Consider the following 19,910-nt stretch of genomic DNA (forward strand, 5'->3'; position numbering starts at 1 on the left):
CAGTTGCACGGGGGTTGAAAGTGGATGGTCTTTAGTGCCCCTCTAACAACCAGAACCTGTGTAGCAGGTGCACAGTGACATCACTGCCCAAGCGTGATCCCAAAAAGCAAGCCAGCTGCGTGAGCCTCTCCATATTTCCAGGTGCACAAGTCCCAGTGGATGCTTTACATCCACCCAGCATATTCCAGTGCTCTGCTGGGGCATTGGAAAGGCATGGAGGCGAAGGCTGCCTGCACTGCAATGCCTTTCACCAGCTGTAATTGATAAATCCATGCAAGCATCTGCCAGGCAAATGGGTTTACGTGTTTTTCCCATCCTTTATAGCAACCCTTTCTCTTTTTGTTTGTAAATAACCTCAAAATAAGTACCGATGTGGGTGAAGAGCCAGACACTAGAGAGCCCAATATTTAGGACTTAACCAGCTAGCAAAATATACCTCACTTGTTGACACATTATTCAGATGATTCTGAAAGAAATGGCAAAATAGATGGAGAACACTTTGAAAAGGGAGAGTAAAGATTGCCAAGAAAAATGAAAGGAAAAAACCTTGGAACCACCTGCAGATTTGCTGCATTGTTTGCAAAGAGCAAAGTGCTTTGTGTAAAGGGAACCCCCAAAATCATGCAGGAGGAAAAGGGAAAATGGCTGTCCCAGTGCCCACCAGCATCCCAGCACAATGGGGATGTGACAGAGGTTGAAAAGTTGCCTGTCCTGGTGGTTTAATTTAGCCATTGGTTTTTGATTAGAAAAACTGAGTCAAAAAATGTAATCAAGGGCAGGAAGGTGTCTTGGACAGATGCAACTCAACTCTGACCTTTGAGGGCTGGTCCCTTTGGCAGCAGCCGTTGGCTGCTACATCACTCAGCCTGCTGAGCTCCTGGAGGCTCATCCCACCCCAAGCACCTGCCACCATTGTCACCAGCTGTCCTCGACCCACCTGCCCCGTGCCACCCCTCGGGCAGAGCCAAAGGGCTCCCAGCATTGGGAAGAACTCTCACTTCAGAGACAGTTGCTTCCTCGCATGATGTTACTTCTGTCCAAGAAACCAGCCATTCACAGCAGAAGAACTGCTGCCTCCATCTCACTCTCCCTTTTGAACAGACCAGGCAGCTGGACTCGAAGTTCTTTTCCAGGACGGCTGCTCAGATGGAGTGACATACTCCTGATCCTGATGATTGACTAATTCAGCCTAGAATAGCCTGTGCTCTGGGCTTTGCTCCAGTTCTTAGTTTGTCTTTCTATTTATTATGATTGGAGAGAAATTAAGTAACTTGTGTGGAGCTGCTCTGGGTGGCATAAGCTGTGGTTTTGTGGTGCTGGCCCTGCCTGGATGCTGGAGCTCTTGGGAAGGTACATCCCCTGCTGGATGCCATGCACCTCAGCAGGGTGGCATCTACAGGCAGGCCCTCAGTCACCAGGTGAGGTGATGAGATGAGGTGGAGAAAGCAACAGTGCAAGTTCCCTCTTTAGAAACAGCCATGTGCTCAGTAGCTCTTGTTTCTGCTGATTTTTGTTTTCAGAATAACCTCCATCTCACCCCTGTGATGGTCATCCCACAAAGGAAAAACCACCCCAAAGCTCATGGCTGGAAATAGCATGAGACGTCTGCAAGGCTGCAGTGTCACTGGGGTGACACAGTGCAGGCTCTGGCACAGGGGGAAGCAGTACCCCAAACCAGCTGAGCACCAAGGAGGGGGACACGGCTCTCCCATGGTGGCTGCCCTGAGCAGAGAAGTAGCTGTGACAAGCCCTTCCTACCATGGACCAATTACAGCTACACAAAGGTATTTCTAATTGAGCTGGAGGTGCCAGAGAGAAGTGACATGCTCTTGTTCAACAATGCTTTTCTAATCCTCTCCTTCTTAACCACTGACAAATACTGAACTTGGGTCTAGTGAAGTAAATTCCAGCCCTTCCTTTGTGTCTCCCCAGGCTGGCTGTTCCCTTCTGCTCATTGTCCAGCATCCATCACAGGAGCTAAGCCGAGAGCTTTCAGTCCAGCTGCCGTGGCACACAATGGATGGGATGACACCATGCAAGTCAGAAGGCAAGAAACCTGAGTGCACTAACGGGCAGCGGCTGGTGCTGCAGTAAAAGGCTGAGGTTGGCAGTGGAGGCTGCAAGCGGGTCGGCTCTTACCTGACCACCTGCAAAAATGACAGGGGTGGAGGCGGGCTTTGGGCGGTAGGGAATGGTGGCACCTTTTGGTGGGGACTAGGAAAAGGGATAAGGAGAGGGAGAGAGAACATTAGAACAGCTTTCCTGAAACGGCGGCAAAAAGAGTGTTAGAAAGCACCTAACGGAGCACGGCCCCCGGGGCCGGCGGGGCCGCCGCGGCAACACCCGCACCAGGCAACACCGCGTTTCTGGACAGGAGCACACGGGGGAAAGAGGGGTTTCATGGGCAACAAGGACAACCTGGGGCATGGGAGATCCCCTGCCAAGGCACGGGCCCCTAAATGGCCTCCTGGATCTCTGCCGCCTCCCTCAGCTTTGCTCTGCTCTGCGCAAACCACATCTCCTGCTCTAGGCTCCGGGAACCCTCCTCAGAGTGCCCTGAGGAGAGCCTCAAACAGCAAGGTGGGGAGGTACAGCCCATCTGAGCAACCCAGCACCATGCTCAAGCTCTTTGGCTGCCCTCATCTTCCTCACTGCTGGAACAGGGTCACCGTCAGGCCTTGGTGCGGTCATCGCCATCTGAGCAGTGACATGGGTGCTGCAAGGCACCTGTGGTCAGCTGAGAGGTGTCCCTGCACAGGGCAGGGGGCTGGAATTAGATGGCCTTTAAGGTCCTTTCCAACCCACACATTCTGTGATTCCGTGATTCTGTGGTCTTGCTGCTCTCTGTCGGGTCCCTGGGTAGGTCTGAGCAGAGCCGCAGGTGCGATGCGCAGGAGCTGCTCACCCAGGTTCCTCCTCTGGTTTTCTCCTGAACAACTTACAGGCTATAGGAAACATGGAAGTTTCTAGGGATCAGGAGAGATTTGAGCTCTCCTCTTCCTTTCTACCCAAAATTAAACAACTCAGTGACTGCTATATAAGGACAGGCAATAGAAATTACACTCTCTTATGGAAAAAAAAAAATTTCCTGTACATTCTTTGGATATCTACTCGTAGGAAAGCAGCATTATCTAAATCCTGCTGCTAAGCACCTGTCTGTGGGAAAGCTGATCAAAGTACATCTCCAGCATCCCAAACCCACTTGTTCTTTTATTGCATTACAAATCTTGGAGGGGACAAGACGGGATTATCTGTTTAAGACTGAAAGGTGATATGGAACATCTCTATGAGCCATTAAAGCCAGGGCACTTTCCAGATTTCAGACTGCAAGAAGACTTGTGGGTTTTTCTCTTTCCCATGGCTGAGCTGTACAGAGGAGCAGCACATCTTGCTTTGTGAGAAAAACTTTTTAATACACCTGGCAAGCATCACGTCAGGCTCATCTCTGCTGCGGTCTGATGATGACCTGGATGTCATCAGGGGCTGCAGTCTGCGACCTGGTCATCCAAAATTCCTCTGGCAGCAGTGCAGCTGCCTGAGCATCACAGCCAGCAGGGATGGGTAATGTGGCTCCTGGCTATCCCTGCCGAGATGTGCTGCTGCCAAGCTGAAGATGCTTCCACCTGGCTTTGCATCACCTTCACCAAGCCTTGCCATCCACATCTGAAGCTTTTCCAGTGGGAAACATGCTCCTTCCTGCTGTGAAAGGGCTGTGCAGCTAGGCAGAGCGCCTTACATTGGTCCCTGTTTTGTCTGTCTCCGGCATGCACCAGGAGTGGAATGTGTCACCATCCTGTGTCCCAGAGGCTTTCCTCCTGGAGCTTCTCCCATCTGAGGTGGCAGGTGTGGACATGAGGCATGTGGCTCAGGTCATCTCCAGCAACTGGTACAGCAGCATTTCTCCATGGCAGAGATCTTCCAGCTCTGCTTGTCACCATTTATCCCAGAAAAGGGCACCTTGGACATATATCCATGTGCTCTACAGTCCCTGCTCTCCACCAGCCTTCCTCACTACCACTCCCACTGTGCCTCACTGGAACACAGCCTTGTGCTCCCAGTTCCAGCTCCCTCAGTGCAGGGGATGCTCTGGCCTCCTCCTCCTGGTTGTGGTCCTTGTGAGGCACAGACCAGGTTCTTGGAGCAGTGGCTGTTTGTAGCCCCCATATCCTTCTCACAGCACCCTGAGTGCTGCTGGGATGCCAGGCCAGGCTGTCCCAGCTTGCTGGCACCCCTCTGCCCTGAAGCCACCCCCTGCTCTGACACAAACCACCTCCTTTGGGGCACCCAACCAGACAGGCTTCCAGTGTGGGACTCTAGAAACTACAGACAATGGTGGGGAAAAGACACGGGGTGTATTTCCAGCAGAGGTACCAGGAAATGAGAGTGGTCCGACAACGCGTGGTGCAGGGGACGAGAGAGACACGCTCTACAGCTCCCAGCACTCTGGTGGGGCCAGCTGGGATTTTTTTTCCATATGTACTTTACCCTCTTTGTTACAGACTGTACCTCCAGCATCACCACACAGATCTGTTTGACACACTGGATAATTGCATCGGGTGTCCCCGAGATTGTCACTGCCCGCTCCGTGGAGTTGGGCAGCATGTCCCCCGCCACTTGGACCTGAGCACCTGTGGACTGGAGACAGAAAGAGAGAGGAAGGAGAAATCCCACAGCTGAACACTTTCACTCAGAGTCAGCTCCAGCCCCGACACCATGCGCCTCCCGAGGGCCCGGCACGTGGCATCCCGTGGGATGCTGCTCCTACATCAGCCGCACCACCCCGGGAAGCAATGTGATCCGTGATGCAGCACAGCGATCCCCTTTTCCAAGGCAGCTCCCCCTTGGATGCAGATCAGCTCCGAGGAGCTGCACTGAAGGGCAATAATGAAACAGAATCTGCCTTTACCTCTCGGATTTCCTTGATCTTGGAGCCCCCCTTGCCGATGAGGGACCCGCACTGACTCGCTGGCACCACCAGCCGCAGCGTCACCGGAGGTTTGCTGGTAGCGGTGCTGTTGCTCATGGAGTTGGTTATGTCCTTGGGAAGGAAAAGTACAGCACATCAGCCCTTGGCACCTGACCAGAGCCACCTCCAGTGCCCAGGTGGCACATCTACACACACTGTGGTCAGGTGACTGAAGTGTTCCCTCTGGAACACTTCCAGGCACGGTGACCACTACGGCCCTGGGCAGCCTGTTCCCAGGCCTGACAGACCTTCCAGAGAAGAAATCTTCCCTAATATCCAACCCAAACCTGAGGTTATTTCCTCTGGTCCTGTCACTTGTTACCTGGGAGAAAAGACCAACCCCTAAATGGCTACACTCTCCTTCCAAGCAGTTGTAGAGAGCGAGAAGGTCCCCCCTGAGCCTCCTTTTCTCCAGGCTCAGTCGCCCAGCGCCCTGAGCTGCTCCCCATCAGACTTGTGCTCCAAACCCACCCTAGTTAGAGATGTGTGAAAGGTTCTGTGCTGAGGCCATGTCCCAGTTAGTAAAATCCAAGCAGGCACTCCTGTCCCCAGCCATGGGCTGCCTCACATTTCTCACCTCCTCAAATTTGTAGGCGATCATGGCAAAAGCCTTGAAGATGGCATCGGTGGGGCCAGTGATTGTCACAATCCGCTCAGGGCAGTTCCCCTCCGAGATGTTGATCCTTGCCCCGCTCTGGAAAGAGAAGAGGAGTCCTGGAATAGCCACAGCCAAGCAGGTTTGGTCCTCTCTCAGCCTGAAACCTGTGCCAGCCTCACAGCATTCCAGCTAACCTTCCAAACTCCCACCCCTCCTCTGCAATGATTTCAGCCCTGCCTTATCCCAACCCTTAGAAAGGGTTTCCAATGTTTTATCGCAAAGCAAACCCATGGGATCGAGGTAAGACCAGCTCATGGGGCCATTGCCTGTGAAGAGTTTTGCTCACTGTCCTGACAACTCCCCGGGAGCTGCAGGCACAAAGACCCTGGAAAAACTCAAAGCACCTTACAAGTTACTTAATTTCAAAGTTTCATTAAATGTTTGACTCTGGAAAACGTGACAGGAGTTTGAGTGTGAAGGGAAAAAACTGGTCCAAAGAGCTCTGGGGACAGCTGGCTTGCTTGTCCTGACCCCGGGAATTACTGCACATATCACACAGGGCAATATGCAGCTCTGGCCAATCTGCACTCCCTTCCCCCTACAAATCATCCACGGAGCAGGCTGCTCACCTCCTCACGCATCTTCTTCACGGTCTCTCCTTTCTGAAACAAGAGGGAAAACCAAGCCATTACTGAAAATTCACAACTTCTACCTTTAAAACAACCCTACCGAAAATGCATCTCCCTAATACATGCCAATGTGTAGCCAAAAACATGGGAGCTGTGATGCCTGGCCCTGCATCCACACGTGATGGTCAGCTGAAGAGCTGAGCATGTAAATGATCAAATATGTATATACAAATTCACAACTGTGAATCTTCCCAGAGTTGGACACGCTGATGGACAAATAAGGCACAAGCATACAGGGAAAACGTGTTCATGCTGAAAGTCTTTGCCACCATAAACCTTTCTTTTAAAACCACCCAAAAAAACCCCTAATCCTGTATAGCCAGGACTTTCCAAAACACTGTGGAAACACCAGAGCAACTCAGGAAGCTTTTTTCGACAAGGTAAATGGAGTCCTCTGGCCTCAGAGACAGGGGCTATAGAATTACTTAAAATATAATTTAAATGTATCTGTGTGACATTTTCAGTATCTCTTAATGAAGTTATTTGATGAAAACACCAGAGCAACATGACTGTAAACTCCCAGCCATCACCCAGTGAAGCAGCTGGAAACAGTTTGGTGGTTGGTGAGGTTTTCAGGGGAATGGTCTTTTGACCCCTTTGTGGGTTTCTCCTAATTTCTGGCTCACAAATGCAGCACCTAGCTCAGGCACCCAACACTTTTCAGGACATCACAGGAAAGAGGTGACTATGGCATATGCCACACCACAGGTGCAGGAACAGCATCAAAGGTACATTAAAAGGCATCCTTACCTTCCCAATGATGCTTCCAACTTCCTACACAGAGAAAAAGCAAAAACCAGAGGAACTGACATTAGAAAACGTGATGAGAATCCGACCCAACCCCATAATGAAGTGAAGACCTGGTGGACATTGTTCCCAGCAGAGGGACAGGGTTGAGGGGCAGGAATGAGAGGGAGCAGGAGCACCATGCTGCCCTCCCCACCGGCAGGACAGCTATTCCTGGGGCTGGGACAGCTGGACAGAGCTGTGTGTGGGGCTGCGCAGGTGGGACAGGGACCTGTGAGGACACCCCCACTGTGGGAGCCCCTTACCTTGCCGTGCATCAGCAGCCGGATGGTGAGGGTGACGTTGAGGCCGCCTTCGGAGACCTTGGACTCCATTTCCTACCGGGAACGGGAGACGCACGCTAGCTGGGAGAGCAGCCCGGCACAGGCAGCACCTTGGCGGGATCACCTGGGGACACAGCGGGGAAGGCTGGCTCTCAGGATAAGTTCCTCAGGGTGCGACAGACCCCACAGAGTAGCTAAAAAACAACTCAGGACCCGGGCATCAGATGAGCAGCCTGGCCAAGGGGCAGCGGCTGCAGTGGGGCTTTAAAGCGACCACGGCACCTATCTAGCGAACCGAAGTTCACCATTTCCAGCATAAAGAAAACCACAAGGCACCTTTTCTGTGGTCAGGATTGTCCATCTGACTCTAGGAGCACTGAATGGGAAGGACAGAACTGGCATCCTGGTTGCCACACATCCTGACCTGAGAGCTCCCAGCTGGGCAGACTGCGGACCACATCCCTTCCAGCCACTCATGTCACAAATATCTAAGGAAACCATGCTGTTTTCCTTTTCCATTCTCTCTCTTTCCTCCTCTGCCCTCTAGAGGGTCACTGATGTTTTGAAGTCAAGAGGGTGAAATAAATAAAAACCACAGAATGGCAACAAATCCTTCATTTTTCATGCCTGATGCCTCTTTAGGAGCATCTCTGCATGAGGACGTGGCATATGAAATGTCCCTGCAGCCCATTGCATGGGGAGAGCAGTCCTGTCCCAGAGGGAGGTGCCAGCATTCTTCTACAGGCAATGCTGAGGGATACAGAGCAATTCTCCCTCACGGTATTTAATCCCTCGGTCTGTATCAGATGGGAGATTTTTCATCCTGCTCACAAGCATCTGGCATTTCCCTTCGCTCAGACAGGGACTTATGTGAGCAAAAAAAGCAGAAGATAAACAAGTTCTCAAGTACAGCTCTAATGCAAGTCAGGATGAATAAACAGCAGCAATGCACGGACCGTGGCTGGGATATGGGTTTGATGCAAAACCTCTTCCCAGAGGTTATTATGAAACCCAGAACGGATAAACCCACGTGGTTTGCAGGGAGATAGAATTCCCTGAAGCTAAAGGACACTGGCTCACTGGGAATGAGGCTGCTTATGACCTACATGCAAACATGGAGCTTGAGGCTGCTGCATGTTACAAATGAAAAAAAAAGATGGAATCCTCACAAGAAGGATAAGAAATGAAATGTGCTGAACACCAAAACAGATTCACTGGCACAGGCTGCCCAGAGAGGCTGTGGGGTCCCGATCCCTGACAGTGTCCAAGGCCGGGTTGGACAGGGATTGGAGCAACCTGGCAGAGTGAAAGGTGTCCCTGCCCATGGCGGGGGTGAAATGAGATGAGCTTTAAGGTCCCTTCCAACCCAAACCATGTGGTTCCAGGTCAACCAAAAGGTGCTTTTAAGGGTGGGGAAAAGGAGAGTATTTCCGAGGAAAAAGGCAACGACATTGGAGACTAAAGCAACAGGAATGGGCTGAGAGACTGTAACAGAACAGGCAAGATCAGGAATTTTCAAGACTGAGCCTACTGTAAGGTGTACAACGAAGGAAAATAGTAACTAGCTGTGTTGGTTAACCCCAGGCTGTGTTGGTTAACCCCAGGCTGATTCCCATGCATGGGAGGCAGTGCCAGAAAGGGTCAATAAGCACATAGGTGGAGGTCAGCATTTCCAGTGCTCACAATGTGCCAGGAGACAAACTCCTCACCAGAGACATCAGAGAACCATAAAATGTTTTGGGTTGGAAGGGAACTTAAAGATATCCCATTCCACTCCCCTGCCATGGGCAGTGACACCTTCCACTATCCCAGGCTGCTCCAAGCCCTGGAGTCCAACCTCGCCTTGGACACTTCCAGGGATCCAGCTTCCCCAGGCACCATGTGCCAGGGCCTCTCCACCCTCACAAGGAAGAATTGCTTCCTAAAATCTCATCTAATCCTCCCTTCTTTCAGTCTAAAGCCATTCCCCCTGGTCCTGTGGCAGGGAGGGTGTTTGCCATCCCTTGCAGGAGGAACCCTGCATCAGGCTGTTACGTAAATGCTTCCAATTGATTGAAAAAGTGGGTCATGCGTTAGCCAAATGCTCCTGGCTTTAAGATTTATCAGCATTATTAAATTAAACACGCTTCATGCTCCAGTGAGCAGGAAAGCTATATTGGCCTTTTCTTAATCATACTAGTGAAAGGTAAGTGTTTTATAGGGGGCTCATGAGCTCAGTGGAAGGCATGGCAACAATAGATCCGAAGCATTTACTCTGGGCACAGGCCTCCCCCAACAGCCCTCATTCTACATGGACAAAGGGCTGGGAAAAATTATCCCCCAGAATGTCACTTCGAGCATTTCAGAGCATTCCCTGCCTGGAGAGAACAATCTCAGCCCCTTCCTCTTCACCATCGTGTTCTGCCTTGTTCACCACAGCTCTGAAATGGCTCCTTTGTCCCCCACTTGAAAGCCCCCAGGACACCATTACATGCGGCCCAATGGACAGAGGAGATACAGAGCCCAGCTCCAGCCCAGTGAGAAGCAGGTGCAGCCCCACAGAGGTCAAAGACACAGAATTAGGAGACAGAAGTGTCCAGCCAGGCCCCAGAAGGGAAGCTGCACAGTGAGTCAAGCGAGGCTCTGCCAAGCATCACACCTGGGCAACCACAGGTGGAGGACTGGAGCATCCTTCTTCCATGCATGAGGAGCAGCCAAAAGGTTCTGCACCATAGCAAGGGGAGATCTGCCCCAAAGCAGGACAATGTCCTTCCAAAGGATGATCCAATGCCACAGTAAATAGGCCTGTTAATTGCAGCTGCCTTTGCAAAAGTGCCTGGAGAAGACATCATCAGTTCTCAGAGCAATCTGGTTCTTCCTTGGTTCAAATATATTAAATTCTGGGAAATTTCCTTCATCTATCAGGAATCCCCTATGTCTGACAAAGCAACTCAGGAATCAGAGAACAAGGCATAGGAGGGAAAATGAAAGCCCAGACCAGCAGGAAGACTCCTCTTCCCCACGTGCAAACGTACGCACTCCAATTTTTCTCTTTTCCCATTTTTTAGAGGTTGGAACAATTGCCTCAGCTGGCGCTCTTGTGTTTATGCTTGCTGATACTTCACAAATACCAACACATCCCTAAAATTGGAGCAATTCCCTTCCAGTTAGGGGAAATCTGAACACTGTGTTTTGAATTAATTCAATAACACAATCATCACAGTCATCGTACAGGAGGAGGCACACGAAGCAGAACAGGAAAAGGGAAATGGAGCTCTGGGCTGGATGTTGCTCTCCAGCCTAGCTTCCATACAGGAGCTGGAAAAAGCAGATATTGGGATCCAGGGAATCATGCCTCTGATATCCTATCAGGGATGCTATCTATTGACGGCTCTGTGCTTGCTGAAGCCAGCCCTTGTTCTCCACTTCCTCTTCCTCCTGCCATGCATTCCTAGGGCTCGCTGGGTGCACAAGCCCCACACCAGCAAGCTTTGCTTCCTAGAGCTGTTTTTGGGGGGCATAGGAATGTTTTGTTCAAGCTGTCCAAAAACAAACAGAGAGGACAACTCTGTGCAAAGATGCCCCACTGGCATAACTCACCCCCTCCCTGAAACGTTTGAGTGGAAAGTTCACAGGCACCACCAAGCCAATGCAAAGGAAAAAGTCTCCATCAGACCCCCACACCCATCACAGGGCCTCTAGAAAATCCCACTTTCTTGTAGGCATATCACAGAATCACAAAATGGTTTGGGTTGGAAGGGACCTTCATGCTCATCTTGTTCCACCCCCCTGCTATGGGCAGGGACACCTTCCACTCTGCCAGGTTGCTCCAAGCCCTGTCCAACCTGGCCTTGGACACTTCCAGGGATGGGGCAGCCACAGCTTCTCCTGGTTAGTGCAGGCTGATAAAATCCAACACCTCAGAGCCCTGTTGACCAAGAGCCCTTGATGGCCTGTGCAGGTAAAGAGCAGGGTGGGCAGGGCCTTGGTCTGTGCAATCCCTGCTGCGCCACCTTCCCGGAGGACCACACCCAAAACCCCGCCCTGGAGCATCTTGGTCGCTCAGTGGTAATGCCATCCTGGAAAACACCCACCACACTTCCCAGACTCTCTGGTGTTCCACAAACCCCACCAGCACACAGGCTAAAGACAGCCACAAACCCTTGGCATCCCCCAGCACACCGCAATGTCCCACAGCCAGGATTTCACATAGGGGTGGCAGAATTTAGTGTTGGGAATTAACACCTGGGACAGAACATCCAACACTCAAGACAGCATTTTCCTCTGTGAGGGTGTCTTCACAAACTCAGAGCAGGGTTTTCTGACCCTTGGAAAATGATGGATGTGTTAAAAGCAGAGAAAAGCCAGAGAGGCCAGGAAAGCGGATGTTTTTCTGACATTTCAGGCTTTCTAGCCCATTTCTCAAGGAGGGCTGACTGTCCATCTGTGTAAGCAGCAGCTTTCTCCCCACTCATCTCCCGCTGACTTGATCTTGCCATTAAGACCTAATCCGGAGATTTCCAGCGCGGTGTTTTAGAGGCTGGGAAGCTCGGCAATGCAGCCAGCTCGGGATTATGACGACGGCACAGTCTGGCCAGGTCAAAACCGGGCTGGAAGGAGGAAAAACCTTAAACCACATGGAAATGCACCAGCCACCAAATGAGCTTCAACTGCTGGGAGATGAAGCTGTGGGAGGCCAGTAGCACCATCTACATGAGTGACACCAAAAGCCATTTGGGAACAAAGCTGCAATTCCAGCGGCTGCCATTTTCCATAGCTGTAGTCACTTTGGTCGACCTTTCCTCCTCTCCACTCTCCAGCTTCGGTGGAAACATTTTACCAAAAAAGATGCCCTGTGCCGTCCTAGTACGTCAGCCAGCAGGATATTCCTGCCTCTCCCCTGCCCACAATCATTAAAAGCAGCACAGGAGATGAACGTCCTGCTCTGGCCCCCACAGCAGGCATCTCTGGAGGCTTCTTTCTCAGTCATCTGCTCCCATTTCCCTGCTCCCCTCCAGCTGAGATCGCAGTCTTACAGAATCATTTAGGTTGGAAAAGACCTCTGTGAACACGGAGTCCAACTGTTTCCCCAGCACTGTCAAAGTAAACCCTGTCCCCAAGTGCCACATCAATGCGCCTTTTTAGCAGTACCTGGGATGGGGACTCCACCACTGTCCTGGACAGCCTGTGCCAGTGCCTCAACACCCTTTCCATGAAGAAATTTTTCCTAATGTCCAATCTAAACCTCCTGGGGCACATCCTGAGGCCATTTCCTCTTGTTCTGAATGTCTGTGCTGATACAACGATGCAGAGCTCCAGCGCAGTCGCACTGCAGTGGGCACAGCCGCATCCCAGCCGAACACCTGCCCTCCCCTCCAGGAAATTCCCAGCCTGTTTCCTGGTTTTCTCCTTTATCTGTGGAGCCTCACTTATGGGCTCAGGCATTAGCCTCCACCAAAGCAAGCTCAGTCCAGGGAGAGTGGCTCATTTTTGTTGTGACGGCAGAACCACTACTGCAACCTTTTGTATCAAGATCACTGGATGAAACTGTAGCCTTTCCCTGCCAACCTCCCCAGCATGATGGTTTGGAACATAATTTTCCCCACCGCAACAGGACAGCAGGATGAGAGTACCTATCTCTGTGCCCTGATACATTTGCGGGAGATAAAACCTTGAGGTTTGTCTTAATTGCAGGTTTAGAGATGCATCTGCAGAGATCTAGGATGCAGAATTCCCATTCGCTCACATGAGCTGCTGCAGTGTTGCAAGCAGAGGTCGGACACAGAGTGAGGGAAATGCAATGCAGTAGCAGCAGGATGTTAGATGTCCTTAGGAAAGCCAGAAAACCTTGTCTGGGTTGTTTTCAGGGCTTTTTGATTGTGAGACCTTGAGCAAAACCAGTGGCTTGAACCTGTTCAACCACTACCTCAACAACGTTATTAGAATTATTAAGAGTTATTCAAAGAATAATGGGTCCTCAGTTAATTTGTTTAATTAAAGCTAATTTTGGAAAGTTGGGGTGAGCAGGAAGGGGACGGGAACATCGTGCTATAATTCAGCCACTTCCAAATCACTCTTTTAGTTACTTCTGGAACAACTTGCCAATGAAAACAGTATTTTCAGTGAGTGTCACACTGCGTAAGTGCATCAGAAACTTCCCCCTATGAGGTGATGAAAGCCAATGCTCATTGCAGCCGGGTCCACCATGACTCAGTGGCCAGAAGCACCGGCACACGTCTGTAAGCCTTTGGCAAGACCCTGAGTGCCAAGGAAATAACATTTCCTGGGATAAGGAACATCAACTCTTTCTCCTTTTGTCTGCCAGCAGATTAAAGGATATATAAAAGGAATTACAGTTTTTTCCAGAAATATCAGCTGTCCCTCCAAGACCAAGCCATTATTTTGGAGAGGCTGGGAGCATCCATGGGAGCTGCTGATGGTCCAGCGAGGATCAAGCGTTGGCTGGGTCTTGGCGGGTGCCAGGCGCCCCAGCGGGCTGAGGGAGGCAGCGCCAGCAGCACCGCACTGCCGCCCAGCCTGGACCCTGCCGCGGGGCTCGGCACTGCAGAGCGGGGCGGGCTCTGCTGCGGAAGCCGAGCCAGGGGAAAGAATCCCCAACGTCATCGCCTGGCACTGCAGAGACCAGGAAAGCGACTGCTTCGGCGCCACGCTCTGCGTGCACATCCCCGACCGCCAGTGGGACTTGGGAAGCACCACAAGCAGTGCTGCAGAGGGCAGCTGGAGCGAGCCCACCGGAGAGCGGAGTAACTGTGGGGTGTGCAGGGAGCTGGGGTGGGTGAAACCACTGGAAAATGGCTGGGAAATGCTCTAAAACCCCCCAAAACATTGATCAGGGACATTCCTGTTAAAATGCCAGGTGACAACCCAGGTGGGAGAAGCTCTTGGCGAGCAGAGCAAGAAGCCAAAATGAGTGCAGCAATGTGAAGAAAATAAGATAGAATTTTGCAACTTAACTGTGTGCAATTAAGTGCACAGGAACAGAGGAAATGCTCCCCATCCACCTGAAAGTGGCTGGGAGTGACAAGCTGACTTGCAAGACCAGGAGAAGGAAACCAGGAGATCCGGGCAGCAGAGAGCAACCCCACAGCCCTGGGGCCAGCAAACACGACCCACAGGCAAGGGCTGGAGGAACCAGGGCTCTGCAGCACAGGAGGGCAGAGGGACAGGGCCTTGAGCGAGGGGCTTAAGCTGCACTGAAGAAGAACCAGGAAAAGAGCTTCTCCACAGCCATGCCGTGCTGCCAGTTATCCTTCTTTAAATCTTCCAAACATTCATGTGTTGGCAAATAAAGCTCATCTCTGTTCAACAACCACATTTACAACCTTGACACCAAGCCCGATGCACCCAGTTCAGGGTTATTTCCTCCCAGCCAAAGGCCAAGGAACAGAAGCCAGGAGGTGCCACCTTGCAGCAGCAGATGCCTCCACAGATGCCCCAGGGATGCTCTGCCAGGCTTGTGCATCAGCCCCAAAGGACCCATATCTTGCCCCAAAGGAGCCAGCGCAGTTGGAAACACACCCCAAGGGATGAGACAGTCAATAAGAGCCCCCTAAGTGCCGGATTTTAGAAGTCATTTTTCAGGGGAACCCAAAGGACTCCCCAAAAAGGATGCTCATGGCCACAGACCCATGCTGGATGCTAGCAAAGGAGAGAGCACAGGGAGGTGTGTGGACCTCCAGAGACAAGCAGCTTGCTCCCCAGCATTCTGGAAATGAGAGGCACGGCACTGCAAAAAGCTCCAGGCACATTCCCAACATCCTTGCAGCTGGGGGACAGCTGAAAGGAGAATCCCTCCATGGACCTGGGAAAGCAGAAAGTGCCCATCTTCCAGGGCGCCCTCCAAAACAGATAAGGATGCAACCAGGAGCATCTCTGCACAGTGCCCAGCAGCAGCCATCCCACAACCCCCCTCATTCACCTCCTCCTCCTCCAGAGCCTGCCGGCTGCCCTGGCTTTAATCCCACAGGCAGCATCATCCCAATAATTTCCTCCATTTTCAATCTACTTCCCTTCATTTTCAATCCACTGATCTGGGGGCAGTCCACAAATCCCTTCATCCTGAGAGCGAAGCAATCTACTGCTTCATCTCATCCCATCTCCATTTCTCTAATCCCTGGAAACAGGGATGAGGTTAGGAGCACATGGGCTGCCCTGGAGCAGTCTGTCCAGGCACTGCTGGACAGAAACATGGGGGGCTGGGGCTTCTCTCATGAATGCCACCCAACTTCTCAAAGCACCTGGGGCAGTTCCAAGCCCCTCCTGATCCAGGGATGGGGGAACAGGTCTTCCCACTCCCCACAGCTGCCATGCTGGGGACGTAAGGGACAGATTAGGTGCAGCACAGAAACATGTGGGGATCAATCAAGGGGGATGGGGGGAGTCACAAACACCCTGGTCCCATCAATCATGGTTGAATCCAGTGCTCTTTGTCTGCAATCCCAAACCCATGACTTTCACCCTGGTCATGGATGCTCTCTGGGAATGGGAGACTGATCAGTGGGAAATGGGACTCTTGTTTCTGCCTTCCCTGGAGTAGCGACCCAGCACCCGCAGGGGCTCGGTCGGGATGCAGACTGATCCCATCTCTCCTTTGCCGAGCCCCCACAGGTGCAGGGCCGGAGGAGGCGGGAGCAGGGGATCCCACACCGACGGCCACCACAGGGCCGTGTCCCACCCGACACTGTCCCCAGCCCGCAGGAAGGGGCTGCAGGGCCATGTGTGACAGGGCTGTGTGGTGGCCGTGCTGGGCTGCACTGTCCCCATCCTGCGCAGTGCTGGCTCTCCCCGCTCCAGCTGGCAAGGAGGAGGATGGGGGCCCTCGGCATCCGGGGGTGGATCGCCAGCGTGCTGCGCTCAGACCCTGACAGCAGGCTCCAAAACTGTCACTCCCGATCTGTTTTCACTTCAGCTAAACCTCAACCCTGATTACAATCAAGGAGAGCCGCCTCTCCTTTCCCCTTCTCCCTGTGGTAGGTCCTCTGTAACCTCGGGTCTCAATGCTGAGCCAAACTCCAGCCAGGGAATGGGTGAACTGGCTCTGCTGGGCACTGGGGCTGTTGGAGATGGGATCACGACTGCCCCTGTCCCCAAACCTGGCCCTGGAAGTGAGGGCACAGCCATTGCAGTAGTTGTATCCCTGAAGGGCCGTGGGTCTGTCAAAATCCGTGGGGGATGCGCCACTGACATCACCAATGCCACAACCTGCCTCTGCCATGGGTGTTATCCAGCTCCAAGGTTGCATCCATGGAATGGAGGGAGTTTGGTGGCAGTAGAGTGCCCCCACTGCCTGCTGCCAGCTCACTTAGCAACCCCCAAATAAATAAATAAATTAAACCAGATCTGTGTGTGTGCATGCGATCACAGCACCAGGATGGATGCGTTCAGCAGAAAGCTGGGAAAAAGCTCAGCAGATGGAGACAGCCCTCATCGACTGGGGAAGCTTTCAAATTCCCTTTCCAACTCAGCTGGCCATCAAGCAGCTGCAGAGAACCATCAGACTCCTGTGATAGGGGCTGTCACCCATCCTCACGCTGCAGGACTGGGGGGCTCAAGGGCAGAGGTGCCACCCTGCGGGTTGGGGACCGTCCCCTGCTCTCCAAAGGCACACAAAGCCTGCAGTCAAGGCTCCCAGTGCTCCACCAGCACCGGGACCAAGCTCATCCCAGTGTGCCAGGCATGTTCCCCCCCACCACGGAGAGCCATGCCGCCAGCAAGGCGCCCTCTCCACCTGCTCCGCAACAAACACCCATTTTCCAAGAGGGGGCCTGGAAAAAGCAACTGATCCCCTGGGAAAAGCAGTCCTGGGACCACCAAAGCAGCATGGCTGGCTGGCTGGCAGCCGGGGGAGTATCCCTCAAGGCGGGCAGCGAGCAGCTCCCCGTGCCCCCTGGTCCACCCACAAAGGGAGCTGGCCGCCACTGAGGGATTTGCTCCATCCGCCAGCGATCCCAACAGCATTCCTCTTCCCGCATCCCACGCTACATTCCCGCAGCTTCACCAATGCGATTGTGAAAGCATTGAAATAATGTTGGAGGCACTTATAAAGAGATTTGTCCCAGCAGCCTTTTGTCCCCACCTCAAAATGACCATTTTTCTTTGAAGGAATAAGCGTCCTCTTAATTCAGCAAGATTAAAAGAACATTTCCTGCAGTTATTTCCCAAGAAGAAAAATTTGCTTTTATGTCTGAGAACGCTGAAAATATTTATATAAATGAACCCCTAAAAGAAAGGGGGAAGTCTGAGATTAAGAGCTTTGGAAATATTACCGAGTTATTCTAGAATTCTGTATTAAGAGCAAAACCCCAGCTATTAGGAAAGAATGCCTGTTGGTTTTTTTTTTTAATTCAGGGTTGGGTTTCTGTATCAAAATGCAGCCTAGCATCTGTCCTTGCATCTGTCAAAACAAAGGTCAATCATTTTATGGAAACTTAAACACAATGTCCTTGAGCTACTGGTTTTTTCTTGTTTATTTTTAAGCTGGACGTGACTTCCAATTAATAAAATCAGATTTTTTAAGATGGTTCACATTCAAATCACATTATCCCAGAAATCTCAGATTATGAGAAAAACATATCTGAGGATATTTTTCCTCTATAGTATGGAGATGATAATTTGGGGTTGATTTCAACAGCTTTTAAGTACTCTACAACATTTGCCACTAATATTTCACTTTTCTACTTATAAAGTGATCATGAAACCAAGGAAAATACAACAGAAACATGACGGTATCAGGAAGAATTTTGAGACCCTTTTTGAGGAAAATGGGTATCTGAGGGCAAACAGAAAACAAAGCGAGCATCATAATAAAAGGGATTCCTCTCTCTAAATCAAATTTCCCCAGCAAAAGGAAAGAAAATGAATGAAAATAGGATGGAATTAAATAATAAGAATATTTACCGCATTAAAAATTAATGGATGTGGAATGGAAATAGAAATATTTTTTAAAAATACTGGAACTAGAATGGAATTCAAAATAAAAATATTAAAAGTTTGGAAATATACTGGAACTAAAAAGTAGAAATACCTAAAACCAAACAAAACAAAATAACAGAAGGTAAAAATCAAATGAATCAGGGTTGGGGGTTTCATTACGTAGCCACAGTAATGATTAACATCCCTGTTATTTTAGTGTCCACTCCTTGAAGGCAATTCCATTTGTGCCATTCCCACCCAAGAGCACACACAAGTGACACATGTCAAAGCCTGAGCTGCAAATCACGGAATTTAGGAACAGCTGGATATTCTGGTTAAGGAAGAGATGGATAGATGGATGCCCCCCTACACACGGTAGCACTGGCTGCTGGGCATGGGTAAAATGTAATTTAACTAAAATAACTAATTTAACTATTTAATAAATAGTTTAACTGAAGCGCACGCTTCGAGAATGACGATTTTGCAAAACAAAGTTGCAGCAAGATTTGTCAAATTTAACTCACAAAAAATATTTGGAAATTTTTTTTTTTTTTTGCAAAAACAAAAACAAAAAGATATTTGGCAAAATAATTTCCCAGAAATATTTTGGGAATTTCTCCTAGGAGAGATTTGGGGAGCAGCCGCTAACTTAAGGGAACCTCATTGCTCGCGTGCCGATGTCTCCCATATTCCCGCCTCACACTGCCACAGATGTAAATTTCCTCCAAGAGAGATTCCCTTAGAACTGCTCCTAAGCATTCAAAGCTCTTCCAACCCACACCAGAGCCCAGGACCCAGCTCATTCCAGGACTCTTCCCTGACCTACAGTGGTGGGAAAAGTTGCCTGTGGCGGGTGGTCTTCCACCAAGACAATCTATTAATTCTCCTTACCTTTCCCAAAGAACCGCTTTCGTGCCGCTTTGGCGGGAGGGGGATCCAGACAGATGGCCAGTCTTTTCACGTTTGGAAAGGATGAAAAATGCTACAGGGGGGAAAAAAAATCCCAGTGATTTTTTTCTTATTCCGCTGTTCAGCGCAGAAGGGCTCCCAACCTCATTGGCCCTGGGAGATCCACCACGTGGCATGGGATGAAGGGCACGTGACCTATTTTCTCCCAAATCCCTGGGTCTGCTGGAAAGGGGGATGCACCCACTGCTGATGCTCTTGTCATTTCATGGACTTTGATTTATTTATTTATTTTTATTATTTTTTTTTAAGGCCACTGAGCAAATCTGGATGCCCTGAGGCGATGAGGGCGAACCAGCCAACACTTCCAACACGAAGGAGAAAGGATCTCAGCATCAGACGAGCTCTGGTGCGCTGCCCATGTGCAGGGGGAAATTTAGGCATGTTTTAGAGGATGCCTGCCCACCCAGTGCAGGGCCAGAGCCTCCAGGAGGGACAGGAGGGCTGTGCTAAACCCTCCATCTCAGAGGCAGCAGCACTCTGGTGGGAAGGAGCAGGCTGAAGCCCTGCCTGCACATCCCAGAGTCCAGCTGGCTCCCTGCAGGAAGTGGGTGTGTTACAACTGCTCCATCACCCAAACCAGATGATCTCGTGCCCCAGTGTTGCTCCTGACCCCTCCTCAGCTGTGCCCATCCTCTGCTGCCCTCCTGGCTGATGCACCCAACAACTGCTCCAAAAGACGACAATCTCCTCCTCTGGAGGCTCCTGGA

The 19,910-nt window shown here is 51.0% G+C and overlaps 1 protein-coding gene across 22 annotated transcripts in view; it reads right to left on the bottom strand.

Annotated features, from left to right (window-relative positions):
* Positions 1-19,910, bottom strand: part of PCBP3 (poly(rC) binding protein 3) — a 53,943-nt gene that overhangs the window by 19,869 nt on the left and 14,164 nt on the right. For 10 of the 22 annotated variants that reach the window (XM_030952876.1, XM_030952858.1, XM_030952857.1 and 7 more), the window contains 7 exons: positions 7,306-7,447; positions 7,004-7,027; positions 6,194-6,226; positions 5,544-5,660; positions 4,907-5,038; positions 4,507-4,635; positions 2,071-2,214 (listed from right to left, as the gene is read on the bottom strand). In XM_030952876.1, the coding sequence (XP_030808736.1) occupies positions 2,071-2,214; positions 4,507-4,635; positions 4,907-5,038; positions 5,544-5,660; positions 6,194-6,226; positions 7,004-7,027; positions 7,306-7,374 (648 nt within the window). In that variant the 5' untranslated portion in view covers positions 7,375-7,447. Of the gene's footprint in view, positions 1-2,070; positions 2,215-4,506; positions 4,636-4,906; positions 5,039-5,543; positions 5,661-6,193; positions 6,227-7,003; positions 7,028-7,305; positions 7,448-19,125; positions 19,217-19,910 lie in introns of all 22 variants that reach the window. The other 12 variants (XM_030952870.1, XM_030952865.1, XM_030952864.1 and 9 more) reach the window with 3 other exon arrangements.

Source organism: Camarhynchus parvulus, chromosome 7 (genome assembly GCF_901933205.1).
Source record: "Camarhynchus parvulus chromosome 7, STF_HiC, whole genome shotgun sequence".
NCBI lineage: Eukaryota > Metazoa > Chordata > Aves > Passeriformes > Thraupidae > Camarhynchus > Camarhynchus parvulus.